Source organism: Dendrobates tinctorius, unplaced genomic scaffold, assembly GCF_039654945.1.
Source record: "Dendrobates tinctorius isolate UK_male_01 unplaced genomic scaffold, ASM3965494v1 ptg000030l, whole genome shotgun sequence".
Lineage (NCBI taxonomy): Eukaryota > Metazoa > Chordata > Amphibia > Anura > Dendrobatidae > Dendrobates > Dendrobates tinctorius.
In genome coordinates, this window is record NW_027361698.1 from 59,609,313 (window position 1) to 59,629,475 (window position 20,163).

The following is a 20,163-nucleotide window of genomic DNA, read 5'->3' on the forward strand; positions in this document are numbered from 1 at the left end:
GGACCTCGGATACCGAGATGGAGGCACCTAGGCCAAAGGCTGTGGCGAGAACCAGCAGACAGTGCTGGCACCCGGATGGGTAGCAGAAGGAACAAGAGCCAATGGCACTACCGAGGACCAACTGATGGTGCTGGACCACGGTTACTAAGCAGAAGGTACCTGTGCTAAAAAGCACTACCAAGGACCAGCTGACGGTGCTGGACCTCGGATACCGAGATGGAGGCACCTAGGCCAAAGGCTGTGGCGAGAACCAGCAGACAGTGCTGGCACCCGGATGGGTAGCAGAAGGAACAAGAGCCAATGGCACTACCGAGGACCAACTGACGGTGCTGGACCACGGTTACTAAGCAGAAGGTACCTGTGCTAAAAAGCACTACCAAGGACCAGCTGACGGTGCTGGACCTCGGATACCGAGATGGAGGCACCTAGGCCAAAGGCTGTGGCGAGAACCAGCAGACAGTGCTGGCACCCGGATGGGTAGCAGAAGGAACAAGAGCCAATGGCACTACCGAGGACCAACTGACGGTGCTGGACCACGGTTACTAAGCAGAAGGTACCTGTGCTAAAAAGCACTACCAAGGACCAGCTGACGGTGCTGGACCTCGGATACCGAGATGGAGGCACCTAGGCCAAAGGATCTGGCGAGAACCAGCAGACAGTGCTGGAACCCGGGTGGGTAGCAGAAGGTACCCATTGAAAGCAAAGTAGCCAAGCAGCAAGCCGGCCGCAGTTACCGAAACCCACAGTCCTACAGGGGGTCCATGTCCCATTGGCACTACGGATCCAGCCTTCAGTGCCAGTTCCCGCAGCCCACATAGGAGTCACCTAAACTGCAGGCACCGTAGAGTCGGCTAACCCGGCCGCAAGACGACAGGACAACGGATTGGTGGCATAGTGACCTTGACACTACCCGGAAACAGCAGGCGTGCTGGAACCAGGCTGGGCAACAGGGAGTCCTCGTGCCAAAGACACTGCCGAGAACCAGCTGACGGTGCTGGAACCCAGATGGGTAGCAAAAGCTACAAGAGCCAATGGCACTACCGAGGAACAGCTGACGGTGCTGGACCACGGTTACTAGGCAGGAGGTACCTGTGCTAGAAAGCACTACCAAGGACCAGCTGACGGTGCTGGACCTCGGATACCGAGATGGAGGCACCTAGGCCAAAGGCTCTGGCGAGAACCAGCAGACAGTGCTGGAACCCGGGTGGGTAGCAGAAGGTACCCATTGAAAGCAAAGTAGCCAGGCCGCAAGCCGGCCGCAGTCACCGAAACCCACAGTCCTACAGGGGGTCCATGTCCCATTGGCACTACGGATCCAGCCTTCCGTCCAAATTCCCGCAGCCCACATAGGAGTCACCTAAACTGCAGGCACGTAGAGTCGGCTAACCCGGCCGCAAGATGACAGGACAACGGATTGGTGGCATAGTGACCTTGACACTACCCGAAAACAGCAGGCGTGCTGGAACCAGGCTGGGCAACAGGGAGTCCCCGTGCCAAAGACACTGCTGAGAACCAGCTGACGGTGCTGGAACCCGGATGGGTAGCAAAAGCTACAAGAGCCAATGGCACTACCGAGGAACAGCTGACGGTGCTGGACCACGGATACTAGGCAGGAGGTACCTGTGCTAGAAAGCACTACCAAGGACCAGCTGACGGTGCTGGACCTCGGATACCGAGATGGAGGCACCTAGGCCAAAGGCTCTGGCGAGAACCAGCAGACAGTGCTGGAACCCGGGTGGGTAGCAGAAGGTACCCATTCAAAGCAAAGTAGCCAGGCCGCAAGCCGGCCGCAGTTACCGAAACCCACAGTCCTACAGGGGGTCCATGTCCCATTGGCACTACGGATCCAGCCTTCAGTGCCAGTTCCCGCAGCCCACATAGGAGTCACCTAAACTGCAGGCACCGTAGAGTCGGCTAACCCGGCCGCAAGACGACAGGACAACGGATTGGTGGCATAGTGACCTTGACACTACCCGGAAACAGCAGGCGTGCTGGAACCAGGCTGGGCAACAGGGAGTCCCCGTGCCAAAGACACTGCCGAGCACCAACTGGCATTGTTGGAGCCCAGGGACAATCATGATGTAGGCCGAGGCCTACTTGGTGGTAGTTTTAGATTGTTTGTAGGCTACAACAGACTGTCAATGTGCTCCAATTAGGCATCTGTCTCCACTCTGTTTCCAGGATTTCACGTGACTACCAACACCGCCAGTTTATGCGTACAGTAGCCGTCTGCCCAATCCACACGTGTTCCTGTGTTACTGGTGTTCTGTAATGTCAGCAGATCCCCTGATGTTTGTCTGCCAATGTCTCCTGCTCTGTCCACATTCCCACCGCTTGCAGTGGGAAGGTGGACAGCGCAGGAGACAGTGGCGGACACACATTGGGGGATCAGCTCACGTTACAGAACACCAGGAACACAGGAACAAGTGTGGAATGCGTGGACGGCAACTGTGAGCAGGAACTGGCGGTGTTGGAGGTCAGGGGAAATACTAGAGACAGAGTGGAGACAGAGGCCAAATCAGAGAATGTTTAAATCTGAAGTAGTTACAATTTGGAGGCAGCAGCAGTTTGCCCTCCACACAGCAGGGGATCAGCTGACGTTACCGAACCCCACTTTCACATGAACGAGTGTGTTTTTCTGTGTGGACAGCACTTCCGAGCACCAACTAGCGTTCTTGGAACCCAGGGACAATCATGGTGCAGGCCGAGGCCTACTAGGAGCCAGGTGTAAAGCTGAGGTATTTTGACTTTGGAGGGAGCAGGACACTTTGCCCTCCACACAGCAGGGGATCAGCTGACGTTACCGAACCCCACTTTCACATGAACGAGTGTGTTTTTCTGTGTGGACGGCACTTCCGAGCAACAACTGATGATGTTGGAGCCCAGGGATAGTCATTTTGTAGGCTGAGGCCTACTTGGAGGCAGTTTAAGATAAGACGTTGTTTGAATTTGGAGGCAGCAGCAGTTTGCCCTCCACACAGCAGGGGATCAGCTGACATTACTGACCCCCACTTTCACATGAACAAGTGTGTTTTTCTGTGTGGACAGCACTTCCGAGCACCAACTATCGTTGTTGGAGCCCAGGGAGAACCAGGGTGCAGGCCGAGGCCTACTTGGTGGCAGTTTTAGATTGTTTGTAGGCTACAACAGGCTGTCAACGTGCTCCAATTAGGCATCTGTCTCCACTCTGTTTCCAGGATTTCACGTGACCACCAACACCGCCAGTTTATGCGTACAGTAGCCCTCTGCCCAATCCACACGTGTTCCTGTGTTCCTGGGATTCTGTAATGTCAGCAGATCCCCTGATGTGTGTCTGCCACTGTCTCGTGCTCTGTCCACATTCCCACCGCTTGCAGTGGGAAGGTGGACAGCGCAGGAGACAGTGGCGGACACACATTGGGGGATCTGCTGACGTAACAGAACCCCAGTAACACAGGAACACGTGTGGAATGTGTGGACGGCAACTGTGAGCAGGAACTGGCGGTGTTGGAGGTCAGGGGAAATACTAGAGACAGAGTGGAGACAGAGGCCAAATCAGAGAATGTTTAAATATGAAGTAGCTAAAATTTGGAGGTAGCATCAGTTTGCCCGCCACACAGCAGGGGATCAGCTGACGTTACCGAACCCCACTTTCACATGAACGAGTGTGTTTTTCTGTGTGGACAGCACTTCCGAGAACCAACTGGCGTTGTCGGAGCCCAGGGAAAATGAGGTAGTAGGCCGAGGCCTACTTGGAGCCAGGTGTAAATCTGAGGTTGTTTGACTGTGGAGGGAGCAGGACACTTTGCCATACACACAGCAGGGGATCAGCTGACGTTACCGAACCCCACTTACACATGAGCGAGTGTTTTGTCTGTGCGGACAGCACTTCTGAGCACCAACTGGCGGTGTCGGAGCCCAGGGAAAATCAGGTAGTAGGCCGAGGCCTTTTTGGTGGCAGTTTGCGATTGTTTCTAGACTACTACTAACTGTCAACGTACTCCAATTAGGCCTCTGTCTTCACTCTGTTTCGAGTATTTCCTCTGGCTTCCAACCACGCCAGTTGCTGCTCTGAAATGCCGTCTGCACAACCCACACTTGTTCCTGTGTTACTGGGGTTCTGTAACAGCAGCTTCTCCCTAGAGGTGAGTCAGGCAATGTCTCCTGCTCTGTCCACATTTCCACTACAAGTAGTGGGAATGTAGACAAAGCAGGAGACATTGCCGTGCTCAACTCTGGAGATGAGCAGATGTTACAGGACCCAGGTACCACAGGAACAAGTGTGGATTGTGCAGACGGCACTTGAGAGCAGAGTGTTGTAGGCCGGAGGAAATACTCAAAACAGAGTGGAGACAGAGGGCAAATCAGAGAACATATTAAATCAGAGGTAGTCAGAAGTTGTAGGCAGCAGGAGAGTTTGCCGTACACACAGCAGGGGATCAGCTGACGTTACCGAACCCCACTTACACATGAGCGAGTGTTTTGTCTGTGCGGACAGCACTTCTGAGCAACAACGGGCGTTGCTGTAGCCCAGGAAATAAAGTTCAGGTCATAGAAACATGAACACAACAGGAGACCTGGATCCTGTTGCCAGCCAATTATTTATTCTGGAAGAGGACTGGCAAATTCAGGTGAGATCCAGGCCTTGTTCATTTTCACAAAAGTAAGCCGGTCAACATTATCGGCGGATAGTCGCGTGCGACGGTCTGTTACCACACCACCTGCAGCACTAAAGACACGTTCCGATAATACACTGGCAGCAGGGCAAGCCAGCACCTCCAATGCATACTGGCTAAGCTCTGGCCATGTATCCAGCTTAGAGACCCAATACTTGAACGGGGAAGAGCCGTCTGGGAGAACACTAACAGGGCACGACAAGTAGTCTGTCACCATCTGACGGAAACGTTGCCTCCTGCTGACTGGAGCCGTCTGTGATGGTGTAGCCGTTTGTGGCGGTCCCACAAAACTTTTCCACATTTGGGCCATACTGGCCTTGCCTTGTCCTGCGGCACTGCCTCTGCTACCTCTTTGTGCAGAGCTTTCTCCACTGCCTCTACCCACATGGCTGGTTTGAAAAGCACTACCAGCAACACTTGTGGGGGGAATGGAGAACATGATGGCCTGCACAAGTGTTTCTTGGTACTCCCGCATTTTTCGCTCCCGGTTCAACTGTGGTATGAGGCTTTGTAAGTTGTCCCGGTAGCGAGGATCTAGGAGGGTGTACACCCAATAATCAGCCGTGTGGAGAATGTTGGCGATGCGGCGGTCATTTAACAAGCACTGCAGCATGAAATCAACCATGTGCTGCAGACTGCCAACTGGACCGGAAACGCTGTCCCCAGCTTGAGGCAGCATCTCTGCCTGCTCAGCATCACCCCACCCTCGCTGTACACACTGACTACTAGAGCCTTGTGTACCTCCCTCCTCTGGAGAGATGTGTTCCTCCTCCTCCATTGACTCCTCGTCATCCTCCTCACTAAGTGTCCCCTGCCTGGGCCTTTGTGTGGAAGCACGTTGTGCAGACTTGCCAGAAGCAGATGGCATTTCTGACTGCTCATCCTCGACCTCTTCAAAAACCTCCTCACTTAGTGCTTGTAAGGTTTTTTGAAGCAGACAGATGAGGGGGACAGTCATGCTGATTAGTGCATCATCTGCACTGGCCATCCGCGTGGAGTCATCGAAGGCACGCAAAACTTGGCAGATGTCCCTCATAGTGGCCCACTCAGTGGTGGTGAAGTGTGTCCGGCGCACAGTGCGACTTGTTTGCGCCTGATGCAGCTGGTACTCCATTACTGCTGCCTGCTGCTCACACAACCACTCCAACATATGTAACGCTGAATTCCACCTGGTGGGGAGGTCACATATAATGCGATGTTCTGGCAGGCGGAATCAGCGTTGCAGAGATGCAATGCGCGATCTTGCCATGCTGGAACGCCGCAAGTGAGCACACTCTAGGCGAACCTTGTGCAGCAGTGCATCAAGATCCGGATAGTCCCTCAGAAAGCTCTGCACGACCAAATTGAGCACGTGTGCCAGACATGGTATGTGAGTGAGGTTGCCTAGGCCCAGAGCTGCCACTAGATTTCGGCCATTGTCACTCACTACCAAACCTGGCTGGAGATTCGCTGGCACAAACCACACATCGCTCTCCTGCTTGATGGCATTCCAGAGCTACTGTGCTGTGTGGCTCCGATTCCCCAAAGAAATAAATTTAAGGATGGCCTGTTGACGTTTGGCCACACCTGTGCTCATATCTGGCCTAACAGGCTCACGCAGTGCTGATTCCGAGGAACTAGAGTAGGAGGAGGACTCAATATGTACAGACTGCATTCCTGCAATCCTTGGAGTTGGCAGAATACGTACAGAGCCACTCTCCAGATCTGTACCCGGCTCCACAACATTGACCCAATGGGAAGTGAGGGAAAGGTATCGTCCCTGTCCATGGCTACTGGTCCACGCATCGGTGGTCAGGTGGACCTTGCTACTGACGGCATTTAGTAGCGCATTTTTAATTTTTCCCTCCACATGCTTTTGCAGGGCAGGGACAGCTTGCCTGCTGAAATAAAAGCGGCTGGGCACATTGTATTGTGGAACTGCCAATGACATCAAGTTCCGGAAGGTGTCAGTCTCCACCAGCCTGAATGACAGCATCTCAAGGGCCAGTAGTTTGGCAATGCCGGCATTCAGAGCCAGTGCTCGGGGATGGTTTGCCGAGTATGGCCGCTTTTTCTCCCATGCCTGTGCTACCGATTGCTGGTGAGTGGCCTGGGAGTGTGCTGATGACTGCGAACGTGATTCAGTGGGTGGAATTTCACTGGGTCTCTGGACAACAGTGGCAGTGGTTCTTCCATGGCGTTCCAGTGAGGAAGCCGAACCAGCTGTGTGTGAGCTGGAGGAAGAGGCCCCAACACGAGCTGAAGAGGTGGTAGGTGCTGCTGAAGGTTGGCCTACATCTTCAGTGTGTCTGTGTAACTCCACCTCATGCTTAGTACGCACATGTTTCCACATATTTGTGGTATTGAGGTTGGTCACATTTTTCCCTCGTTTCACTTTCTGATGACACAGCTTGCATTTGACAAAGCAAATGTCATCTGCAACTGTGTCAAAAAAAGACCACGCACTGCAAGTCCTGGGAGCGCCCGTTTTGTGTTTTGGAAGAGGATTGCTCCTCACGGGTGCCAAAGTGGAGGCTACAGGCAACCAAGTCTGCCCCCGCCCTCTCCCTCCTCTTTTGGCCATTCGGGGAATCTCTTCCTCAGAGCTGCTCCCACCACCTTCCTGTGGCTGACGCCATGATGGGTCAAGGACCTCATCATCTCCACATCTCCGGCTGGTCCTGGGTTGTCTCGCCAGCACCGTACGCACCAGAAATTGGCAACTGAGTCTCATCATCATCTGATGCATACTGAGGTGTGCTGACCATAGGCACTGGCCCACCCGCCTCTTCAGATTCAGAGGGACAAAGCAGTTGCGCATCACTGCATACTCCCTCTTCTTCACGCTCTAGAATGCTGCTTGGCTGGCCACCTCTTTCCAAGCCAACAGATTCTGAGAACAGAAGTAAAGATTGAGATGGCTCCCGTCCAGGGCTCTCAGACTGCCTGGGCAATTTGGCAGGTGGTGAAGAGACAGATGGTTGCTCTTCAGTGCTCTGGCCTTGGGAGGATGCGGAAGTCATTGAAGTGGATGCGTTAGCTGCCATCCATCCGACAACGGCTTCAATTTGTTCGTCACGCAGCAGTGGGGTACGGCGAGGTCCTACAAAGCTGCGCATGAAGGACTGTTGCCTGGTAAAAGTGGGGGATGCCGGGTCACTGGTGGCCGCAGCAGATACCGAATCCCCACGTCCTCTCCCTGCTGAATCCCCCCGTCCTCTCCCTGCTGAAACTCCACGGCCATGACCACGTGCCTTACTCCCTGCCTTCTTCATCTTGGTAGACTGATAAAGATAGGCAGAAAAGTAAAAAAGGGGTGGCTTAGTGTTCTTATTCCTGAACACCTGCTAACCAGTATAAGAAACACTAATTTGGCTAAGTGTGTGTACTACACTTTAATATGATCTAATGTGGCCTAGACAACTGTAAAGTGGAGTGTTTGGTGAACTTTATTTCCTTTTTTTTGGGTGGGGGGAAAGGAAAGGATGTGACCAAAGTTTGAAAGCTATAGTATCACAAACTTTTTGGAGCGATTACAATGCAGGAAGCTAACCTACAATGCAATTGATGAGGCTCCAAAAAATAGGGTGATACTAGCCTGGCTGGCCCTGAAGGGCACAAGCCAGCAAAAAGGCTCCTCTATCTAATCCTATATAGTGTTTGCAACCAACCAATGACAATGGATGCGGTTGGAAGCACACTAATATAGGAGCAAAAATCTGGCTAAATTAGCTGCAAAAAAAGGACTATGTATGAGGCAGTGACGCACGCTGAGCGGACTACAGCTAGCGGTGGCTGTAGAACACACTGCAACGTGAGCTGCACTCACACACAGAGAGACCTATCAGACAGCCAAAAACAGTGCAGAGAAATGGGCTATAGCACTGAAAGGCTGCTGAAAGGCTCCGCTGTCCACTCCTTTAGTGTTTGCAACCAACGTATATGGATACGTATGGAAGCACACTATATAGGAGAAAAAAAAGCAGCAATAAAAGAAAAATGTGTAAGAGGCAGAGACACACGCTGGCCGGCCTACAAGCAGACGTGCCTGCAGGACACACTACACAGCGTGGGTCTGCACTCACACAGCCCTTGCAGACAGCTGTGAAAACAGCGCTGCTAGAGAAAAGCAAGCTACAGTGGTGGTTTATGTAGCCTGGGTTAAGCACTATATGTTTTGTGGAATCGCTATTTCTAACTGTCCCTCACAGTCTTCAACAGCAGCCTGTCCCTAACTGAATTCACAGCAGAGTGACCAGAAATGGCGGCTGCAGTGCTTTTTATAGTGCATCATGACATCATTTCAGCAGCCAATCACAGACATGCCAGTAGTTAACAGGCCTACATGCCTAACAGGATATGCCCACACTTCTGAGGATCCCCATTGGCTGAATCAAATCGAGCGGGCTCCTAGCATTATGGGAACTTCCGATTCTGGTATTCGATATGAAAAAAGTATCGGAACTAAGTATCGGAATTCCGATACAGCTAATATCGGCCGATACCCGATACTTGCGGTATCGGAATGCTCAACACTATTGACAACCCAACACAATGGGCAGCACTTTGAACACATTTTATAAGTGTTCATAAACTGGTAAATAACTCATGAAAGATGTCATGCTCGCCTTGTCTGTTATGTCCGCCATGTCTGTTTTGCCTCATGACCCCTGGAGCGGTGTGCACGCGCATCTCATGTCTGCTATCCTGCATGTTCCCTAGAGCAATGTGCACACTCACCTCATGACTGTTGGGCTGCAAGATGCCTGCATTTCTGCTCTGCCTTCTGTGATCATCTCTGCATGTCTGAAACCCCTCATCATGTGACCCTTCCTAGGTTCCAGCATTGTCTGGTTCTGCAATCATCACTGCATGTCTGAAACCCCTGATCATGTGACCGTTCTCTGTGATCCTCGAGGATCTGAACTGGAAGTTCTCCCCTGGTCCTGACCTGGATATCAGACCACCCCTCCCTATGCTCAGGGCCTGAGTATTGTGTTGCTTCCCTGCATGGCTGCTTGGTCTGCTTGGTCACTCCCTCTATTCTGTGCCCCTGCACTTTGCTCTGTCGTGCGTCTCTGCACACGCTCCGTGCTTGTACTCGTGTCCCGTGCCTTGTCTAGTGTTTGTCCTTCGTGCCATGTTTTGTCTCTGCTCTGCTTTGCCTTATAATCCTTTCTTGCTCTGATTCCATTCTGTGTTTCAATCTAGCTTCAGTTCCTTGTTCCGTACCTTGCCTTGCCCTGCCTGGTTCCTCCCTATGGTCTCTGTCTTGCTTGCTCTACCTTGCTCTCTCCTATGGTGCTCTGTAGTGCTCTCTGGCACATGCACCATTCCTCCTCTCTTCCTTTTGGTGCTCTTTTCCATGTCTAGTCCCAAGGCTCTGCCTTGGCCTGGCTCTGGGCTTCGGCATACGCTCCGCTGCTAGACTCTTTCCTATTGTGCTCTCTTGCACGTTTCTAGGCTAGTCGCAAGGCTCTGCCTTGGCCCAACTCTGGACTTCGGCCTACGCTCCACTGCTAGCTCTGTTCTTGCTCTGACCTGATTCCGTGTTTCTGCCTATGCTTCCGTTCCTGGTTCCGTACTCTGCCTAAGCTCTGTCTTGTTTCTCATCTCGCCTTGCCTTGTTGCTTTGTGTACTCTTTGCATGCGCCTGGCCTTCCTAGCCTCCTGTTTCCGTGCCCGCCCTAGCCGTGCCCGCCTGCTTGTGCCTCAGCTGTGCTCGCCGGTCAGTGACAGCTGTGTCGCCTGCCATGCCTCAGCCAGGTTCGCTGGAGTCAGTGCCGCAGCCCGATCAGCTAGCCAGTGTCCCAGCCGTGCTCTCTGTGCTCCCTTGCCCCTCACGCTGTTTCTGCACTGCGCTCTATATGCTCTCTAAAGCATGCGCAGGCCCTCGCCTGCTCCTTGGCATACCTCCCCGTGCTTCTGTAAAAGTACGTGCAGGTCTTACCATGTACCCTGTCGTGCCCTCTTGCACGCACAGGTCCTAACCCTGTCCTTGAACCCTGTCCCTGGCGTGCCTCTCTGCACGCGCAGGACTCTGCCTCGCCTGACCCTGGTGTGCCTCTCTGCATGCGGAGGACTCTGCCTCGCCTGACCCTGGCGTGCCTCTCTGCATGCGCAGGACTCTGCCTCACCTGACCCTGGCGTACCTCTCTGCACGCGCAGGACTCTGCCTCGCCTGACCCTGGCGTGCCTCTCTGCATGCGCAGGACTCTGCCTCGCCTGACTCTGGTGTGCCTCTCTGCACGCACAGGACTCTGTCTCGCCTGACCCTGGCGTGTCCCTCTGCACGCGCAGGCCTCCGTCCTTGAATCTGACCCTGGCTTGTTCCTTAACACGCATCGTGTCTCTAACTTGTCTTGTCTCCTTGCATGGAACCCTGGTTTGTCTGCCGGATGCCCGGAACCTGCCGATCGCTGCCAGAGATTGTAAGTCTGATAACTGCGGCCTGATGTCCAGAGCTGATGTCCGCAGCCTGATGCCCTGATCATGTCGATCGTAGCCAGATGTCCGGAGTCCGATGCCAGCGTGCCTTTGCCTACCATCTTGCACGTACCATGTCTTGGACCTTGGGATGTCTCCTTGCACTCACTCTGCCTTGGACTCTGGTGTGTCTCCTAGCACGCACCTTGTCTTGGACTCTAGCGTGTCCCAGCACGCATCCTTCCTAGGAACTCTGGTGTGAACCCTTACACGTACCCTGCCCTGGACCCTGGTATGTTTTCTGCACGTGTTATGTCTGGAACATTTGGCGTGCCCTTGCAAGCACCTTGCCGTGTTTCACCGTTTGTGCCCTGCATCTGATTCCCTGTTTATGCTTTGCACTTGAATAAAGTGTGTAACCATGTTTTGCAGAAGAAACCCTGTGACTTCGCTTTGTGTTTCGTATCCTGTCCATCCTGTTGCCAGACACTCAATAGTGTCTCCCTGAGCCGGCCGTCTGGTCCAGCTGCTGTGGTGGCTCTCCCCCTTGGTCTTGCCCCTGACACTCCCTGTATAGGCAGTGGATTCTCACTAGGTCAGCTCGCCCTAGATGGGTAGGTGCCACGGCCCAGAGGGTCCCCTCTAAAAAGGAAAAAACAACTCAGAATAAGCTAACGCTCGTCACAGAAGAATAAAGGTATGTTAAAATGAAGCACACCATTGTTTTTCTTGTGAAATTCTCAATAAGTTTGATGTGTCACACGACCCTCTTCCCACTAAAAAAAATAAAATTGGATCCAAAATGGCCAACTTCAAAATGGCCACCATGGTTAGCACCCATCTTGAAAAGTTCCCTCCTCCCATATACTAATATGCCACAAACAGGAAGTTGAAATCACCAGCCATTCCAATTTTATTTAGACTATGGAACTCTCTGCCATATGATGTAATGAGTAATTCCCTACTAAAACTTATGAAGGGACTGGATGCCTTTCTTGAAAAGTATAATATTAGAGGATATATACACTAGTTTCCTTAATATTACGTTGATCCAGGGAGCTAGTCTGATTGCCGTATGTGGAGTCGGGAAGGAATTATTTTCCCCAATGTGAAGCTTGCCTTCCTCTGGATCAACATGTTAGGGCAAGTTAGGATAGGATATGGGTTGAACTAGATGTACTTAAAGTCTTCCTTCAACCTTAATAACTATGTTACTATGTAAAGTCTTCCTTCAACCTTAATAACTATGTTACTATGTTACTATGTAAATGGCCCACCCTATAGATATTAGATAGATACATAGATATCCTGCTGATATATAATCTCACAACCATCCTGCATATTATAAAATGGCCCCCTCTAGTGCCATTATGTGGAATCCTGTTTTTTAGGTTTCTTTAACTTAATAAATAAACAAACTAACAAACAATTAAATAAATTTAAAAAATGACATGGGGTCACGCCTATTTTAGCAACCTAGCAAAGGTAAGGTAGACAGCTGAGAACTAACAATAATGCATTCCCCCCAATGCAACTTGTGTGTGATAACAAATGCAACAGCTTTTGGTCTTTTGACTCTTTAACAGTGTAATGAAACATCCCATATAATTAGTTTGTATTTCAATTTGTAGGCTTACAAACCTATAAAAGAGACTTTGTGAAGCCTGACTTCTACTGTACATAACTATTAAATATCTCAGAAACTAGAGCCAATCTGTCAAAACCAAAGTCATATTCTTAATCAGCACCATATACTTACTGTAATATAAAACCGTTCAGACATCGTCAGCATCAAAATAATTGTATACTAGTGTGATAGATAGATAGATAGATAGATAGATAGATGGATTGATAGAAAAATCAAAGAAAAAGGCTCACACACAGAGACAAAATATCACGCACAAATGGGCTATTTAAATAGCTTTTTTTGCACTAAAATGATGGTGTGCTGCTTCTTTGATTTTCTAATATAAAGACTGGTATGTATCTGCGAAGCCTTGCACCCATCTATTGCCATTGTTCAGGTTCTGCTCTCTGCTCAATTTTTTCTAGATAGATAGATAGATAGATGCTCCACTTCTGGGGTGGCTGATAGCTTGTATTTTTAAGTTGGCAATGGCCCAATAAACATGGACCTTCCAAGCCGGATTATCTAATAGTGCCAACCATTTGTAAAAATAAAAAGAAGATATCTGAAAAAAACACACTGGTCCTTAAGCAAAATATAGCAAGGGGCATGCAAATCTGGTATGGCTATAGTACATGTTCACATTTTCTGTCAATTAGTAGATGTTTCCACCTGCAGTACTGTCAGCCAAATAGCAATGTTCATGCCCAACACTAGAATTACATTTTGCACTACTGTGTACCTACGCTACTTTTCTAATCCTAAAGTTTTACATGGAGAAATATTAATTGTAATTGTAAGGCCTGTTTCACACTTGCTTTTTTTTGCAGCGCGTTTTTCCCGCAAAAAAACGCATTGAAAAACGCATACAACTGCTGCGTTTTTTTCAAGCATTTTTATGAGCATGCATGAAAAAAACGCAGCGTTTTTAAGCGTTTGTATGCGTTTTTAGTGCGTTTTTACCGCGTTTGCGTTTTTTCCAACATTAGGTGGCCACTCACACTAACCCAAACCATGACTTTACTAACCCTAACCCTGACCCTAACCCTAACCCTAACCCTGACCCTAACCCTAACCCTTAACCAAACCATACTTAACCCTAACCCTGACCCTAACCCTTAACCAAACCATACTTAACCTTAACCCTAACCCTAACCCTGACCCTAACCCTGACCCTAACCCTAACCCTAACCCTGACCCTAACCCTAACCCTTAACCAAACCATACTTAACCCTAACCCTGACCCTAACCCTTAACCAAACCATACTTAACCCTAACCCTGACCCTAACCCTGACCCTAACCCTAACCCTAACCCTGACCCTAACCCTAACCCTGACCCTAACCCTTAACCAAACCATACTTAACCCTAACCCTAACCCTGACCCTAACCCTAACCCTAACCCTAACCCTGACCCTAACCCTTAACCAAACCATACTTAACCCTAACCCTGACCCTAACCCTGACCCTAACCCTAACCCTAACCCTGACCCTGACCCTAACCCTTAACCAAACCATACTTAACCCTAACCCTGACCCTAACCCTAACCCTAACCCTGACCCTAACCCTAACCCTAAACCCCCTTAACTAACCCTAACTTTACCCAAACCCCTAAATTCCATTGTCTAAACTAATGGTAAAAAAAAAACGCATGTGCAAAAAAACGCATACATAAGCATGCCAATGCGCACATATGCTCACCATAGACTTATAATGGGTGTCTTGCTGTAAAAAAACGCATTGCGCGCATGCGTTTTTTTGAGGCAAATCGGACGCACAAAAAATGCAACAAGTTGCATTTTGTGCGCCCGAGCGCATACCGCAAAAAAACGCATGCGCGGTAAAACGCGTACAAACGCATGTGTATGCGCACATAAGCGCATCCCATGCAAAGTATAGGAAAAAAAAACGCATGCGCTATTTAGCGCTAAATTACCGCGAAAAAAAACGCAAATGTGAAACCAGCCTTAGTTAAGTTAGAATAAGTTGAAAGTTTCTGGTCACATTTTACAAATATACCTCTTTCTCCCTCCTGCTCTCTCCCCCATAGGATGGGATGTCAGTCACACTGCTGTGGGCGTACTCCTCCCACACCAGTGGCATTGACTAAAAGCGGTTCCAGAGTTGTTCGGTGACCACTGGTAAGGACAGCAGCGACAATTAAACTTCATTTTCAAACACTTAAATTAAGCATTTCAGCTAACAGGGCATTCATACTGCTAAATAATTGTGTAAGATTGTTGTTAAAAACGGTTGTTTCATGATTACAGTACTAAAAGAATGTATTAGGAGGCTGATAAACTGCTCCTAAAACCTTCCAATGATAAATTCTGATTATGGTTCCCTTTAATGTTCATCTGCAGGCATTAATATTTAAGTAATTTCCCAATATATTTTTAACATCTATGCCTTTTGTGGAATTTGGACACTGAAGGGCTATTCTCATCTTAGTCTTACATAGCTAGACAGAATTATTATCTCAATAGGAAAGAAGATGATGGGAACACCCTTTTGGACTAGTATTTCATGGCCACTTTGGTCATGATAACAAATGATGATTAGAGTTGGGCAGATTGTTTGAGTTTTGATTTCACCAGCTTTACCAAATTTTCACAGAAAATATGATTACACTGAATACTTTTGCTATGAATCACAATACTGAAAATTGACTAATTTCATAGAGATAGATCCCCCAAGAACTATACACTTCAATTATATATGGTATGAAGTAAAATTAACACATTTAACTTATTGAAGTCACTTTGAGCCAGGGTTAATTTGCAGATGGAATCCAACCCTAAGGCCCCTTTACATTTAGCGATGCATCAACGATCCCAACAATGATACTACCCGGTCAGGATCGCTGGTGCATCGCTAAATGGTCACTAGTGAGCTGCCACACAGGCAGATCTCACAGCGATGCAGCAGCGATACAACGGTTGTTACTTACCTTTCAGAAGAGGCGATCCTAACGTCCTCCGTCCGCGTCCACGCATCGCTCGTCGGCACCAGCAGGAAGCCCAGCAGGAAGCACCCCACGAGAAATGGAGCTGCGCGATCTCGCGTGATCGGTGACAGACAGCAGGGGAGTCGGTCGGAGGTAAGTATCACACATAGCGATATCGCTAGCGATATCGCTGCTGCGTCACCAAATCGGTGATGCTTTAGCGATATTGCTAGCGATATCGCTATGTGTAAAACCCCCTCAACTGTTAAAACAGCCAGTCTTGCACTCCCTTGTACTCCTCCGTGACCTGTGACAGTAAAGGCTATCTCATTATTCAAACAGGGAATATCAAAAGTACTGTCCTTAGCTATTCAAGGTCTAATAGTCTACTGGAAAAGCTAGGATAGACCAAGTGATATCATAGCTTCATAGGTTTGTGAACTGGAGACAAGCAAATCTTTTTTGCAATCCTTGCAAATCAAAGTGCACTGCAAAGTGTGTAAATTCACATGAAAATTGCTTACAACATTGCTATTGCAGACTACAAGTCAAGTTGTGATGTGCCTGCGGGCATCAATTTACAGAAATATTGCAATTCAAAAATAACTGTATGACATGAAGTGACATTAATATTTTGGTTGATTAAGGCTCTCTTCAAAATGACCAAAGTCACAGAGGTGTACCCAAAATTTCATTCAAATGTTTAGGGTCTGATTCATCATTTCGGTTGCGCTTTTTTTTGTCTAGCTTCTTGTGTTTTGCATCTGATGTTTGTTTGTGCAATATTTATCTTTTCATTTGTGCCTTATTAAAGTCACTTTTTTATGTATTTGTCAGTTTTTTGAAGATCCAGATGTTTTTGCATGATTTATCATTTGCAATTTTTCAAAAAGGTGCAAATTGTTTGGGCAACTGTAAACCAATTTCCCTGTGAAGTGATTTTATGAATGGCAGAATTTTTTTTTTTTTGCACAATTTTTGTGACATTTTTATGAAATGTGACCTTTTTGCACAAAAGAATAAGGGTCCAAATCAACAAAGCTTTTGTGCGAGAATTCTGCTATGAAAAAGCTTTGAAAAGTTGCAAAAGTTTGGAGCCAGGTAAGACTGTGCTAAAATTTTGGGACTTTTGGCATTGTCACTCCACTTTTGCCCATCTCAGACAAAGTAGTAGGAGTTGGGGTGGAATGAGGGCATTGCAACCCACACTTGTGAACTTGTCAAATCCACAAAGAGCGGAGTGCAGCTCTCGGAGGCATCATTCCAGTGACTGACTGGGGTAAGGTTTGTGGCGAGGCACACTTTTCAGACACTCTTTATTCATTAAGAGGTGTGTGCCTCTTAATCAGTCTGGAACGTTTGACTCCAGATTTCCTTATCATCAATATCAGTGTGAAAAAGTCAGTCTTCATGAATCAATAAGAGAATAAACCGTAGCACTACTGTGAAGTTGCTCAAGTAGGTTCCCAAGCCAGTAAGATTGAAGTAAGAAACTTGGCACTCAACTTATGATAAGGAAATCCAGATTTTTTACTTAAGCAGTCACAAAAACAGAGGACGTTTCAGTTCCAGTTGGACCTTCATCAGCCCGACTGCTGTATGAATAAGTATAGATACAGGGCTAAATGTGCCTGTAAGTGAAGATGGCGTAACAGCAACCATAATTAGAGTTTAGTCCTGCAAATATGAGAAAGGGGTATATAAGTCAAAGCTTACCAAAAGCAGGGATTTGAAAAGCAGGCGCTGTGCTTAGCCTCTCCTACACTGACCCACAACGGTGGATTCTGGGTCAGTGTAGGAGAGGTTAAGCACAGTGCCTGCTTTTCAAATCCCTGCTTTTGGTCAGCTTTGACCTATACACCCCTTCCCATAGTTGCAGCTTTTCAAATCCCTGCTTTTGGTCAGCTTTGACCTATGAACCCCTTTCTCATATTTGCAGGACTAAGCTCTAATTACGGTTGTTGCTACGCCACCTTCTCCTACAGGCACATTTAGCAATATATCTATATTTATTCATACAGCAGTTGGGCTGATGAAGGTCCAACTGGGACCGAAACGTCCTCTGTTTTTGTGACTGCCTAAATAAAAAATCTGGATTTCCTTATCATAAGTTGAGTGCAAAGTTTCTTACTTCAGTCTTCATGAATCAGGCCTAAAATTAAAAACTGTTTTGGATTTTGTGCAAAATTTAAGGACCACTTGTGCCATTTTGAAGATTTTGATACCAAAAACAGTAATAAATACTACACGACAGAAAAAAGTGACTTAAAAAAAACAAATGATCATTTGGTTCCTTAGTCTTCTGATGGTCAGAAGTTATTCTCTATATGCCATTTTTAAAACAACTAACGTATTTTTTTTATTTTATATTACTATTAAACACATGGTGGATACATACAATTATGCAACGTGCTAAGTGTTAAAATAAAAAAAATGCTATTTCTGTATTGATTTTTTAAGAAAGAACCTTTTAACAATAAATCCATAATGACAAGTGTTAAAGAACTTGGCAAAGATAAGGTTAATATAACAAAGGTAAGACCTAGTATTTACCGGCACACCCTCAATACGTCACACTAATAGCAGGTTACACTGTACGGAGGAGATGAACACACGCTCTGTCTTCTACAGTATACAGATAGGAAGAACACATGTGTCTCATACAAAGGCCATCCCTATGGATTTGTCAATCTCACAAACATCTGGCAGGGAATTAAATTAACTAGATATCAACACAAAGCAAAAGAAATTCAATTAACCATAACATAATCATTATATAAATAAAACATAATGTGTAACAGGATTACACTAAGTCACTTATAATCACTAAATGACTTTTTGTCATGTCCTTCAGGCTACTAATAGTTTAAAATGACTTTTTTTTTTAGAATAGAGATAATGTGAATTCATACTTAAAAATTTATACAAATTTATTATATGTGTCCAAATACAGTATTTGCCCACATCTAAAAAATATTAGTGGGTATTGGAAGATGGCACTTACCAAAAAGAGAAAGGATGCCACATGCAGTCCACACAGTTAAGGACATTCCTACGCTGCCGGTGTGTTGTAGGATTCCTTTAGGGGAGATAAAAATCCCAGCTCCTATAATAGTCCCAATTATTATAGAGATTCCTCGCAGCAAGGTCACTTTCTTTTTCAGGACTACCTTTCCTTTGTCATCAGGGTCCTTCTCCTTTTTTAAGGGTAGCGTGTCTTGCGATTCTTTTTTAAAGTAGCAGCTGTCCTTGGATTTCATGGACACATCGGCAGCAACAGACGGCTTATACATGGTTAAAAGAACTACAATATCAAAGCGAAATTTAAAAAAAAAAATACAATAAAAAAAAAATGTTCTGTGCAGGTAGACGTTGCCTTCACGTCTGGAATGTAAACTTTGTTAAAGCTACTACTTGTAGCTGCTCAGTAACACCTGCTGCCTCCCTGCCCTATCATTGGAGACCAAGTCAGCTTCCTCATGGGTTTGGTGATTTGTACAGCATTTACACTGCTGTCACACCAGGTTATTGCTGCCGAGTGATGATGCAAATTCCCCAGGTTTGCATCAGCCACATGAAAGAAACAAAAAAAAAACTCTTTGCATTACTCAGCAGTTCCTCTTCCCAATGAAGAATGTTGCACAAGGAAAAACTTGATCTTCTTACACAAAATCTGGGGGAGGAACAGGAACTCCTGCTGTTATAAGCTGATCATTGTGACTTGCAAAATTGCTTTGAGATCAAGAACAAAGACTATTCACTGACCAGCCGTCTACGAAAACTAATTGTTTGGTGTTTCTATTAAACATTATTCCCCTTAGATTGTGGTGACGGGTCACAGTGACTATGCACACCTAGAAATGAAAGGTGTAATAGTTATAACATGTGCAGAGGGAAAGTTGGCAAGAATTAGGAAATGCAGGACAGAAATGTCTGCATTCCAGCATTCGCTTATGTAATCTGCAGATGTGTCTTCCAGGGTCTGTATAGAATCCAGCATTCTCGCTACTCCTACATATTCAGTAACTTTAACATGCAGCAGCACTATGGTTCGGTGGCAGAGCTTCACCCCACATATCATTGTGGTCTTGGGGGTCAAATGCAGCCAGAGTAATATTTATATGAGGAATGTATTACTAGGACAGATTTACATAATCTAAGACAGTGTAAACTAAGGGCCCCGTCACACATAGCGATCTCGCTAGCGAGACGCTGCTGAGTCACAATTTTTGTGACACAACAGCGATCTCACCAGTGAGATCGCTGTGTGTGACAGCGATCAGCGACCGCTCCCCCTGCCGGCATCGCTGATCGCTGCAGGAAAGGCCAGTACTTTTTTTTGGTCGCTGGTCTCCCGCTGGCCACCACGCATCGCTGCGTGTGACAGGCGGGAGACCAGCAATCTGCTGGTAACTAATGTACACAGCGGGTATCCAAGGGACGCGCGTCCCTTAGATACCCGATGTGTACGTTAGTTTCCAGCGCGCTGATGCAGGTAGCTAGTAACACGTACACATCGGGTATCTAGG

The 20,163-nt window shown here is 47.6% G+C and overlaps 1 protein-coding gene across 1 annotated transcript in view; it reads right to left on the bottom strand.

Moving 5' to 3' along the window:
* Positions 1 to 19,234, bottom strand: part of SLC7A11 (solute carrier family 7 member 11) — a 366,962-nt gene extending 347,728 nt beyond the window's left edge. Inside the window, exon 1 of the mRNA XM_073572101.1 lies at positions 18,639 to 19,234. Coding sequence (XP_073428202.1) covers positions 18,639 to 18,927 — 289 coding nt within the window. The 5' untranslated portion in view covers positions 18,928 to 19,234. The remainder of the gene's footprint in view (positions 1 to 18,638) is intronic.
* Between the last annotated feature and the right edge of the window lie 929 nt (positions 19,235 to 20,163).